This window comes from Postia placenta (genome assembly GCF_002117355.1).
Source record: "Postia placenta MAD-698-R-SB12 unplaced genomic scaffold POSPLAscaffold_3, whole genome shotgun sequence".
NCBI lineage: Eukaryota > Fungi > Basidiomycota > Agaricomycetes > Polyporales > Adustoporiaceae > Rhodonia > Rhodonia placenta.
In genome coordinates this window covers 2381470-2393589 of record NW_020169834.1, presented here as the reverse complement: position 1 = coordinate 2393589, position 12120 = coordinate 2381470, and the positions used below count along the sequence as shown (strand labels likewise).

Here is a 12120-nt window from a genome sequence, read left to right as displayed (position 1 = left end):
CACATCCACGTCCCCTTCAAGTGCTGTTGTTGATGGACGTGCCGTTCATTTCCTCAGGTGCAATTAGTAGGGCTCATTATGCTCTCGTCCGGAAAGTGGAAACAGCGCCGTCTCCTCAAGTAGCGGACCAATATCTCCTGGACGAGGTCGACGCCGTCCGAGACCAACTGGCACGGTCGACGTTGACTTTGGTATGTCGCTGGTGTTTATGTTATCCTTCGCATCCTGACTCAGGTCAGAAACAATGCAAAGAATACTTGATAATACTTTTGTATTGCACGACGACCGTACATTCGGCAGACATAGACCTTGACTTCGCATTACATCATGCTATCACTCTTGCTGAGAGTGGCAAGATCGTTCAGGACAAGAGGATAGGTATGTATGTTCTATGCATACGGCATGTCCCCCAATGACCGGAATATCTCCCAGGCTATCTGTTTTGCAAGGAGATTATGCCGCTCGACCACGAACTGCAACTAATGCTCGTGAACACCTTGCGCAAGGTGCATCACATGAATCACTGTATGGAAGTGTTTGATTAATGCCCTCTAGGATCTGGAAAGCATTGACATTTCGCGCATCTGTCTTGCACTCGATAACCTCATACAATCTGCGACCGAGGACGTGATTCCTGCCATACAGTCTCGCCTGACCGACTTATTATCTCACAACTCGTCAGTATGTAGTTGAAGCACCCACAATCTGATCCGCGGCTCAAATCTATAAACCCCAAACGCAGGATGCATGTGCGGCGACGCGCCTTGCTAGCTTTCCAGAGGCTTTCCCGTTACAGTCCAGGGATTCTTCAAGGAATCACCAGTAAATTGCAAAAACGACTGACTGATTCGGACCCTGTGGTCGTCAGCGCAGCCCTCACAGCTTGTTCGGAATCGAACAAGGTATGTTGCTCTCCTTTGTCTTGTGTCTCAAGTCTGACTCCTACAAGGCAGGACTGATATCAGCAGATAAGTACCATGCCCTCCTATCAAGGCTTCTCGTATCCGAATGGCGTAATCATCCCGACCCCGCCAAGAATCCATTACTTCTCAAGATCATCAATGCCTTACATATTATTTCGTGTGTACAAACTTCATATACCTGTGCTCAGTTCCTCAACCGCCCAACACCAATAGGTTGTCGCAGGACGATTTGAAGCTCATCTCCCGAATCATCACTTCATCATCCGAGAGAGGCCGCCACGCGTACGGTATGTCACAGTCGCATGTTTTCGCTCGATGCTTATGCAGTTCCACAGCGGCCCTCTATCAATGTTTCTTGGCACTAGCGAATACCTCACCTGAGCTACTATCCGCTGTGCAAGAATCGAGGGGCCGGAAGTTCGTTGAGGGCATACGTGGTTTGCTAACATCAAATGAGCCAAATGACATCTATCTATTTGTCGCTTGCCTGGAGTGCCTCGATAGCCAATTATGGGCAGGCACTGACTCGGATGTTCCTGTAGTTCTGGAAGAATGGGAGATGGAGCGCGTAATGAAGCTGCTCGATTCTGACGATAGATGCATTCGCCAGAAGGTCAGCAGCTCGAGTGGTTCAGTGGGTGTCGCACCACTTACCCTTTTGTTAGACCTTACGCATCCTACAACGAATCGAGACCGCTATTGTGGAGGGATACTACTCGCGCATACTCCAGGGTGACCTGCAGCTGTCGCACATGCACAACACAGACGAGACGTGTAAGAGACTGCTAGAAATCATCGAAGTGATATCTAGCGGGGATAGCGAGCTATATGTTCAGCACGTGAAGAATATATTACAAGCTGTGGAGGGCGACACAGCCATGGAGTTGCGGCACGTATTGCAAGATACTGTTGAAGAACTGCTTGTTTATATCAGGGATGGTACGTAGGACGTATAACATGTCGCCAAAAGGGTGATTAATAAGATAACATCTAGCGGATATTTCATTCCGTAGCGGTTGCATCGGCAGCTTATTCGCCAGTGTTATTGCACAAGATAGCCAGATAGGCCCCACGATGATGATTGTCCTTGTTGCGCTTGTCACTGAGTTCTTGTCGCTTTCACCGACGTCACCCATGAACCTTCTTGTTGGGATTAGCAGACGACTCTCATCATACTCAGGTGTGACTATTCCTTCCTTCTCGTGACTGCCACATTCAAATCGACCTCCAGTATCTATTCAAGATGCCTGCCTACTCTGCATGATTCGTCTTGCAGCCGAATGTGACGACGTGCCAACCGAGGTCATCGACACGGTACGCAAGCTGCTTGAACGTAGCGGAAGGTACATCAGACGGGTGAGGTGTCACCGTTTATCACGTATGTTGTTGCTAATCGGAAATTATAGCGCTGTGATCAGTTTATTAATTTGTCCCTACACAAAAGAGCTCTTCGAGACATCGTTTCATCGGCGAGATCTACTTCTGTAAGTCTGTGCTGCATAGGGTCGCAGATACTTGTGACCTAACCTGTAGTTAGCTCCCAGATTTTTTGGCTGCCTTGGAAGCGCAAGCACCCAGTGTCACGTCATCTTCGAACCGTTCACCCTCTCTGCATACAGCACAATCGCCCGAACGTTCGGTATCTCGCACATCTAATCCCACACAGAAGCTACGCTATGAAGCGTACGAGCCTCCAAAGCCAGCTCCGCGTCTCCGGCGCTATAGCAGCAGCAGCTCACGAGCCTCAGACGACGGAAGCTCCAAGTTCGTCGGCGAGTCGCAAGATGGGCTCGCCCGGACTATCACACCTGGAGACCTTGCACTCGCATCGCGTAGAGACCTCAAGACAATGTCCACTGTAAGAAGCCATTTCCCCCCACTTACATCTCAGAGAAAACCTCAATATGCATAGGGCTCGCCTGCTCCGGCAAACAGTCTACCCGTCGTGCAAATACTGGATGAAGATGACTCCGTAAGTTTAAAAATCAGCCTTGTTCGCCATAACGAGCTCAGCAATTTGGCAGGCCACTCGTGTCGATCTAATCGCTCTTGACTCGCCCTTCGTCTCTGAGCCTATGCAGCCAATTTCAGCCGTGTTGGAGGCATCGGAGCCAGACTTTGAAACAGTTTGGAATCGTCTTGCTGATCACAATGCCCGAGGATGGTGCGAGGCGTCTATCGATGCCGTCGTGCGACGATTGCAGGGGGTGCAACGTCGTCTTAAGGTCATTTCGGAGGATCAAGATCCGTTTAAAGGTGGGTGGCCGTTATCCTCACGTCGACGATACTGGGCTGACCAATCACACGCAGGCGAACTGAAGATCCTAGTATTGCCTTCAGTAGCTCAAGACTCCCGGGTGGCTGTACTTCGCCTGAAAGCAAGCGATGACGACAGTTGTCTCTGGCGTTTGCGATGCCAAGATGATTCATTGCTCAAGATGATCCGGGGGATGTTGGCAGAATCGTACTAGATATGTCATGAGACTTCTTGATTGTTTGTCATGTGTATATCTCGCAATGTCCTTGATCATGACAGCAATATATGCGGTACGTCAGTATGATTACAATGTGATATTATCTACCTTGAAACCCCAAGTCTATCGTGCTTGGACATAGTCATCGATTTTCAGCAAGAGACAGACCGTCTCCGTCGACAGCTCCACCGCGCTCGTCGACACCAATAGAGGCTGGACAACGTCCTCTTCCAGGATGTTGGAGATGAGACCCTGTTCAACGTTGTTAATCTACGCTCCAACAACACGTTTACAACTGTACATACCTTGCGCACATTAATACCAGCATTGCGCTCGCCCATCGCGTGCCTGTTCCGAAGCTCGGTGACGATTGCGATCGGGTTGAGACCAGCGTTCTCAGCAAGCGTTGTAGGAATAACTTCCAGAGCATCGGCATAGGCTTGGAAGCAGTACGCCTCCATGCCCTTAAGCGATTGGGCATATTGCGACAGGAGTCGAGACACATGGATCTCAGGCGCGCCACCACCCGCAATCAATGCTCTACACACTCATGTCAACAACCTTCAATCCGAGGAACCAGCGGCGGTAACGACATACCGCTTCTTCACGAGACAGCGGACAACGCATAGCGCGTCGTGCAGACTGCGCTCGCACTCCTCGAGCACGAGGTTGTTGCTTCCCATAGCAAGGATGCTCACCGTGCGACCGCGATTCTTGACACCCATGACACGCACGACCTTCGCACCGGCGTGGCTCGTCTCCTCGACCAAGTCAGCATAGCCGAGCTTGTCCTCGGTGAATGCCTCGATATCCGCGACAGGCTTGCATCCTAAGCTCTTCGAGAGAAACTCGATCTCATCGCGCTCGACGTCCTTGATGACGAGGATGTTCAAGCGCTTGAGGAAGGTAAGCGATGTGTCATCGACGGCGTCACGCAGAATAGACTTCTGAATGAGCAGGACGTTGCAGTTCGCCTTTTTGATCTTCTTGCAAATGTTCAAAAGGTATTGCCTGCCTTCCTTGATGACCTTGTCCATTTGCCGGTAGTCGTTGATCACTACCGTGTTGTCCATCTGCAGTGGTGCAAATTGTCAGTACGGAAGACGTACCACGCTTGGGCGAACTAACATCAGGCTTGGGTGCACTCAGCTGGAATTGGATGATACCAATCTTTGCCTTCTCAATCCGTGTTGGTCCCCCCGCAGCAGTAACAACATTCTGATTTAGGACAACACCATCTACCAGCTCGGTGTCTTCAATGGTGCCGCCAACCTTCTTGACTATGCGGATGTCGCGAAGGTCAACATTCGAGGAGGTCGGGGTAACGAGACGGAGCACTGCCTGAACTGCTATTGGCGCAAGGGTAGACGAATACTGCGACACAATCTGGCACGACCAGATCAGCAATCATAGCCGAGCGATCTCCGTGTCTGCAAGCTCACTTTTGAGTTAAGGGAGGTAGTAGCAGCGTGGAGAAGAGATGACTTGTCGCTGAGATCAATGGGCGTTGAGATCTCTGTGAGGTATTCCACCGCCTTCGCAGATGCCTTCAAGAACGATTCGGCGATAATGGTGGGATGCATGCCCTTCTGCAGCATTTTCTCTGCCGCTCCGAGGAAGCTACCTGCCAGCACGACGACAGATGTCGTCCCATCACCGGCCTCGACGTCCTGAGCTGCCGACAGATCCACGAGCTTTTTGAAGTATTAGACCTTAATTCAACACGATTGTTGAGAGATCTGTACCATTTTTGCAGCAGGATGCAGAGCTTGGATACTTTTCAAAATAGTCGCGCCGTCATTCGTGATGATGAGTTCGCCCTTGGGTGTTTGGATCTGGAAAATATGGCATTGGCGAGACTTCAAGTATGATTCGCGTTTAGCACGCACCATTTTGTCCATACCCCGGGGCCCAAGCGACGTCCTGACTGCATCGCTGATCGCTGACGTGCTTTGACATAAATCCCGGCAATATATGAAGGGTTGCAACAGGAGCAGACGAACCTTTCGCAGCGACCATATTCGACAGTCGCACTTCCATGGGTTTGCCCTTCACAACAATCTTAGACGTGGATGGTGATCATGAAATATTTTGGATTTACCTTGTCATTGAAGGCAGTGTTAGACCCCCCGCGGGATTGCGTCTGTTGTGCAATGGCAGCCATTGTGGAAGTGTAGGAAGCAGACAGTCGAGGTCGGGATAATTGACCTCGCGCGCTAACGCGAATCTCAGTGTCGCGCTCGATGTATTTCACGTGACCCAAGATTACGTCGGTGCCACAACTCCTAAGTCGATCAAGTACGCGTACCCCATTCCTTACTTTCCTCCCAACTCTAACTATCGTCGACATGGATATGGTGAGCTCAACATAACGCCAGACCATTATCACTCCCTCACTGCTCCTAGTTCGATGATCAGAATCCTTTCGGCCCTGGTCCGGCAGGACTGTTCGCACAATTGACCCAGTAAGTCCGCATCATATTAAGGGACTCTTGAGCCTCGCATGTTTATGACCTCATGTGCGTAGAGGATTCGGCGCAGGAATGGGCTACCGCATGGGTCGCCCGCCTGGACGCGGCTTTGATGAATACTACAAGGCCTATAGTGTTGCGATGCTCCCTGGGAAGGAACGAGACAACGTTAGTTACGGTGGAAAGAGTATGTATACTTTTATGACCATTTATCCGTCTGAGCTCACCGCTGAAACTATAGTCATAATGCCTCCATCTGCACTTGCTACTCTATCTTCGATGGAACTCGAGACTCCTGCATGGATGTTCAAACTTCAGAACGCCACCAATCCCGCAGCATCCACGCACGCTGGTGTCCTAGAATTCATTGCCGAGGAAGGCTGTGTCCATCTACCGCATTGGATGATGCAGACACTGCGACTGGAAGAAGGTGACCCAATACGCCTGAACAGCTGCAATCTACAGAAGGGCAAGTTCGTCAAGCTCCAAGCGCAAAGCACCTTATTCCTGGAAATATCTGACCCGAAAGCAGTGTGCGTGATTATGTATTCCTTTATGCATCATATACTTACACACTCGTGGCCAGGCTTGAACAAGCCTTGCGGCATTTCACGGCACTCACTCAAGGCGACATTATCGAGATCTCGTATAACTCGATAGTATTTGGGTTGCTGGTAATGGAAACGCAGCCTGGCGGAGAGGGAATCAGTGTTCTTGACACCGATCTCGAAGTGGACTTCGCAGCTCCAGTCGGCTATGTTGAACCCGAGCGCCCCAGAGCCGTGGCGTCCACTATGGCATCGAAGCTCAACATTGACCTGAACTCTCAGACCCCAACATCATCCCGCCCTACATCGTCTCTCGGCGGTAACTTTGCTGGTACCACCTCTCGCACTCCTGCTATGAGCAAGGGCGGCGACCATTGGGAAAGTTTCAAGGGTAAGGGAGAGACCCTGGGCGGTCGCAAGACAAAGGGTAAAGGTATCAGCCATAGAAAGGTCGAGGAGGTCTCGCAAGATAGCAAGATTATCAGAACAGAGTGAGCAAAGTTTTCTGTGCGTATACAAGGTACTCACGTTGTTGATCAGTCAACATCGTGTGGTGACGAGCGAAGCCCTTGAAGCTGATGCAACGGCCCCTGCACCTCTGAACCTTCCATTTGGCCAGTTGTTTTTCGGGTTCAACGTTCCGCCCTATGTCCCTCCTAGCGAGAAGTCTACTGAAGAGGAGGTCTGTTGTTTTAGGTTTTTTATTTTCTCTTGTCGCTCGTACTTACCCCAATGGCAGCCGCGTACGTTCACAGGTTCAGGTAACACGTTGAGTGGACGATCTACCGCCCAGTTGCAATCCTCGAGCAGCAAAGGCAAGGAGAAAGAGAACGCGACCTCGTGGGGACCTAGCGGCCAGGCACTGGGATCGTCACGTCCCGGGGCCTTCTCAAGAGTGGCGTCGTCAGGGCCACATGCAGTGGGCGCTGGCGGGGCGTCTGTGCCTGTCTTGCCCCAGCGGAACAAGGCAAGGCAGGTTCAGGAGCGCAGTCCATCGCCTGATTATGGCATGGACGATGATGACGACATCATTGAAATTGACAGCGATTGACCAGAGGACTCACTTCGCATGTATTGGTATTTGTCGAACCCAGGCATACTTTCGACAATTGATCATCCCGATGTTAGTATTGCATCGGTTCATGAGCCACTGCAACCGAGCAAGGAGGACACGTCTTGTAACACTACATAGTGACCAAGCATTGTATAATTCATCATAGATATCGTATGCGCGATTACATTTGGTATCCCGTATATCATCCTTACACAGCGACATCTCACAGCATTACTACACCAACGCCTTTTCCTGCTGGTACACCGTCTACATCAGTCACGCCCGCAAGGGGTGCCGTGCGCCAGTTGTACAAATAGTAGTTGAGAAGACCGTTGCCCTGCCCGAACTGCAGGCAAACACATCAGCTTCATTGGGCATTACCGCACGACGAAAGCGACTTACTCGGTGGCTTTCGAGGAACTGCATGTTGTCCATCATCGTCAGCGTGTTGACAACGTCGAAGCCGGATTTGTCTGCTATGATTAGCAAGTCCGCTACGAGCTCCTCCAGACGCCTCTTGAGGCGGCCATCTTCTTCGGCATGATCGGTGAACGCGACGTCTGTTCCGTAGTAAAAGAGGTACGCCGCCTTCAGCAGGCTGTGCTTGGTCGATGCCATGACAGTCGAGGGGAGGGAATAGAACGAGATGAAGTCGGTTATTTTGTGCGTGTCTGGGTTCTGTGATAGCGTGACAATTCAGTCCGTCGCCAAAGCAGCGAGCGTGTATACCAACCTCCACAACGTACGTCCAGATGACTTGACCTTCGCGAGGCGTCTTCCAGCTATCCACATCTCTGGGGCCCTCACCAAAGCCGCTGAGGAGGTGATGTTGTAGCTCTTCTGGAGACATGATGTGTGACATGCCAAAACGACTCGTGTATCGTGAGTAGAGCTCGTGCACTTGCGCGACGTCGCGCTCCTCCATCTCTCGTAAGCCACGCGAAAGCAGGCGCGGGCTGTCCGGAAGCTTATGCAGCCGTATCATACGTGCGAGCGTCATGCTCCGCGGCACCATTGTGAATTGCACGTCGACGAGCTTCTTAATATTTAAGCAGCGGTGGTAGTAACTGCAGATGCCAGTCGCATCAAGACGCGTTTGATTTCTTTAGAGACGTTTTGCACACACCGACATGTCGTGACCGGCGTGGGTAACAGCACGCCGGCCGTATATAGTGCCTGAAAGACGCCCTTCAGATGGCACTGTCGAGTGATCTCCTTTATCAGGACGGGCGCGAGCCGTTTTGACCGGAGCTTCTTGTGTACGCATAGGAAGTTGACCTCGCTCGCTTTGAAGGTGCTGCGCGATCGCATCGTCACTAGCGCGTCGCCGTGCACGCAAGCAGCGACTCACTTCTCCCGCACCCGCACGGTCATGGGCACGCCCGTAATGAACGCGACCAGCTTCTTGTTCGAGGCGACCCGCACACCGACGAGCCATTCTTTATGGTATCCTGGCGGTTGCAGCGCCCTTCGAGCACTATTAGAGGGACTACTTGTATGTGTGCATGGCGTACCGACCATTTGAGAAATTCGGCCGAGTACTGGAAACGGAACGACGCATCGTCGTCTTCCACATAGTTCGCGGATAGAAGTTCGTACACCTCTCGCAGCTGCAGTAAAGGCATAAATATTGAGAGACCAAAGAAGAACTAATATTGTTCACCTGCGCAGGGTCATTAACGTCAATTGTGGACCACACAAAGTCCTTGGGCAGTGGGTATGGCTCTTGTCGCACCTCCTCTCGCGGTTTCGATGGCTCAATATAGCCATCCGCCGATGGCGCCTCCTCGCCTGCAACAAATGAGAAACGAATATACAGTACAGGGACTAAACCCACCAAGCTGAGGTACAGGCTGCGTTGTCCAAAACTAGAGAGGCTCTACCGTTGAGGACTAGTCACTGTTAGCTGTTATAGCACGAACCTTGTGATCACCCGCATCCTTCCTGTTCAGCCCTCCAATGCCTGATTTACCCTGTATCACATCCTTGATCTTCATCTGCTCCAGCGCCAGTCGTACCGTCGCTGCATCCGCAGACGCTGCCTGGTCGCCGCCTTCTTCGCGCACCTTGTCCAGAACCGCGTCAACCAGCTTTTGCGGGATCCCATCTCCATGTCCTGTGCGGAGCGCGTTGAGGGCCTTTAGTGCCTTTGACCGCTTTTTCTTCTTTTTCTTGCTTGAGGTGGATGGCGTATTGCCCTCAGGAAGCGTGGAGCCAGTCGCGGTCTGCTCGTCGTCTGAGATATCTGAGCCAGTGTCATCGACGTCCTCGACGTTCTCGACACTGTCCTGGTCAGCGTCGGGCTCGGCGACCTGCTTCTCTTTTGCCTTGGATGAAGACATAGTTATGGACGAGAGGCTGCGGGATAAGGTCCAGTATGGCCCTGCCCGCACCACGAGCGCGCGCCTCTGTGACGCGTCTTCCAACGTGGAAGCGCCGTCGACTCCAGTCGGTATTATGTATGTAGTGTGATCATGTATGGCGCTCGAGCTGCAACAGTATTATCCTCGTCGGCCACCGCATGAAAGGAGACACGTAACTTGAAATTAACTCATATCGATGCAGATTGAGGAACATAAGGCAGTGTTAATGCTTGATACTCTTCTCAGCTTGTGATCATCATACAAGCGTAGGGTCATGGCAGCGATGCTCAGCTCGCCTTTAAGATAGATGCCAGTAATCCGGTTACAAAAAGGACAAATCTTCTTCCTTCTGCAATATCTGAGTCGCGTGGCGGCGGATCCAGCGAATTAATGAAATGCAAGGCGAAAGAGGTAGATACACCCTTGCGCCAATGTATGAGGGCGAAGTGACAGCATATGATAGACACGATGAAATCAAATACATGACATAATGGAAACGATACTGCATCGAGTCCAATGGTAGCTACAGCTTGATGTTGTGTTAGGTAAAGGCGTTACTATGAACGGCAAGGGTTCAGAGTGCGGTGAAATTCCGTTGCGGAATCCAACGGAAGCATCCTGACATAAGTTCAGGCTGTTCAGCACAACCGGTCGCCAAGATACTAGAAGCACGCACAGGTATCTGTGCATAGCTCCTCCGCATCAAACCATTCAGCAGAAATATCAGTTTCATTGCTCTCTGAGAGCAGGACAAGCCGCTGCTGGACCAGAATTCATCGATGATGATGAATGCGCCATCTTGTGATTTGCAGCCCAAATGTTGAGCACCATCCTGGTGACAAGTGTGCTTGAGATTCTACGGTCATTGAAAAGGTCAAATATATAATCTCGTAAGAAATACATCACACGAACTCACGCATTTGTCAACGTCGTGAGCATCCCCTTCGCCGCAGGCTTGAGTAAAGTCAGATCGATATGCTCTGAGAATCACGGTCAAAGACATACGGGACCGAACTGATGAGGGAGTCAATCGCCGATGTCACGTCTACCATCGTAGAATGATAACATACGATGAAAGCCGCGATATTTGATGTATGCAGTATGACCAGTGCTCCGAAGTATAAGACACCTATTCAAATTTCGTTAGTGTAATTCAGAGACGCGTGATTGGCTTACCATCCCGGAGCATTACCTCGGATAGAGTTCCCGTCCATACACGTACAATACACGCCAGTCTACACAGTGTCAGGACGAAGATCACGAGGTCGCAAAAGAGCTCAGTTCCCCAGGCACCGCAAAGCCTTGATCAAGATAAAGCGTCGAGTAAAGTCAATGAGGCGCAGAGGAGCATACGATAGCTTTTGCGAGTATGATTATGAATGAGACTCGTCGAAAAGGGACCGGTGACCACGTACTGCTGCAAGGTCAACGTGAGATCGCATGCTGGCAGGAGAATTGTCCCGAGTTCAGCCCCGTCACGAGATACCTGACTTGTGACGACTGCCCACTAGAGTGCACAGTTAGACTCTGCGTTGAGATGGATCGCGGGGGCTCACCACTGCTACAGCAATCATGATTGCATAAACCGTCACAAGCAAGACGAGTACCTTCTTACTACGTTCGTAGAGAGCGAAAACTCTTATCCCCAACAAAACTGATGCATTGAAATCGTGGAACAAGGGGTCAGGCCAACGTCGTTTTCAACAATACTGAGATCCATTTACCCACAATAATGCCTTGCGAGACCATCAGAAAGCATTGATCATAGACCCGTAATTGGTGACACCTGTTTATCTCGATCATCTCATAAACAATAAGCAGACCAATGATAGATGACAAGCTGACCCCTGTCGAGATATGTGTGATCAAGACAAGGATCGCAGAGAGTTAAGAGCCGACTGAACTCACTTCCTCAGAGAAGTAACTGAAAGACTCGAGTGCACCCGGGATTTCCCCAATCAGCGTCAGGTAGCGGTTACAGAAAAACAATATGGAGTTGAGGGACATTCTGCGTCGCCACCAGAAATATTGTATTTCCGCTGAGAGTGTCAAGAAGAAATCAAAAAGTAAGATAGCTCGATAAATGCCGTCAGTCTGTTGTGGCTGTGCCCATGCAGCGGATACTGTCAAATACTCACTAATTGAGACCAGCAAGAAACAACGGGTCATCACCAACGCTTGAGAGCTGATGGGAACGTTAACCTCGTCAATCTCGAACGAACTGTGGAGACGTACAATTCGTCGATTATTCGCATGCTGCTCTTGGTATATCGGAGTATCGTGTGGC

General features: G+C 50.8%; 5 protein-coding genes across 5 annotated transcripts; 3 read left to right on the top strand and 2 right to left on the bottom strand.

The window, feature by feature from the left end:
• Positions 1–32: 32 nt before the first annotated feature.
• Positions 33–3429, top strand: POSPLADRAFT_1065226 (hypothetical protein; the record flags this gene model as incomplete). The annotated part of the gene is made up of 14 exons (XM_024481917.1): positions 33–378; positions 433–506; positions 556–677; positions 743–902; positions 950–1080; positions 1251–1536; positions 1589–1862; positions 1918–2103; positions 2155–2279; positions 2330–2407; positions 2461–2781; positions 2836–2895; positions 2948–3179; positions 3234–3429. 14 exons carry the CDS (start codon positions 33–35, stop codon positions 3392–3394), a joined length of 2556 nt encoding a protein of 851 aa, XP_024342196.1. The 3' UTR covers positions 3395–3429.
• Positions 3430–3520: 91 nt separating this feature from the next.
• On the bottom strand, positions 3521–5437 carry POSPLADRAFT_1135144 (hypothetical protein; the record flags this gene model as incomplete). The annotated part of the gene is made up of 8 exons (XM_024484549.1): positions 3521–3649; positions 3703–3937; positions 3995–4470; positions 4526–4783; positions 4840–5091; positions 5143–5232; positions 5287–5339; positions 5401–5437. 8 exons carry the CDS (start codon positions 5435–5437, stop codon positions 3521–3523), a joined length of 1530 nt encoding a protein of 509 aa, XP_024342195.1.
• A 503-nt stretch (positions 5438–5940) lies between these two features.
• On the top strand, positions 5941–7268 carry POSPLADRAFT_1032171 (hypothetical protein; the record flags this gene model as incomplete). Its single annotated transcript, XM_024476834.1, has 6 exons — positions 5941–6055; positions 6110–6401; positions 6455–6907; positions 6957–7098; positions 7156–7159; positions 7210–7268. The coding sequence occupies 6 exons, from the start codon at positions 5941–5943 to the stop codon at positions 7266–7268; spliced, it is 1065 nt and encodes a 354-aa protein (XP_024342194.1).
• A 425-nt stretch (positions 7269–7693) lies between these two features.
• On the bottom strand, positions 7694–9241 carry POSPLADRAFT_1134670 (hypothetical protein; the record flags this gene model as incomplete). The annotated part of the gene is made up of 7 exons (XM_024484507.1): positions 7694–7816; positions 7873–8148; positions 8204–8537; positions 8597–8767; positions 8822–8938; positions 8989–9080; positions 9134–9241. Coding segments are annotated over 7 exons (1221 nt in total), but the record flags the coding sequence as incomplete, so codon positions are not given.
• Positions 9242–10650: 1409 nt separating this feature from the next.
• Positions 10651–11191, top strand: POSPLADRAFT_1044775 (hypothetical protein; the record flags this gene model as incomplete). The annotated part of the gene is made up of 2 exons (XM_024478603.1): positions 10651–10694; positions 11020–11191. The coding sequence occupies 2 exons, from the start codon at positions 10651–10653 to the stop codon at positions 11189–11191; spliced, it is 216 nt and encodes a 71-aa protein (XP_024342192.1).
• Between the last annotated feature and the right edge of the window lie 929 nt (positions 11192–12120).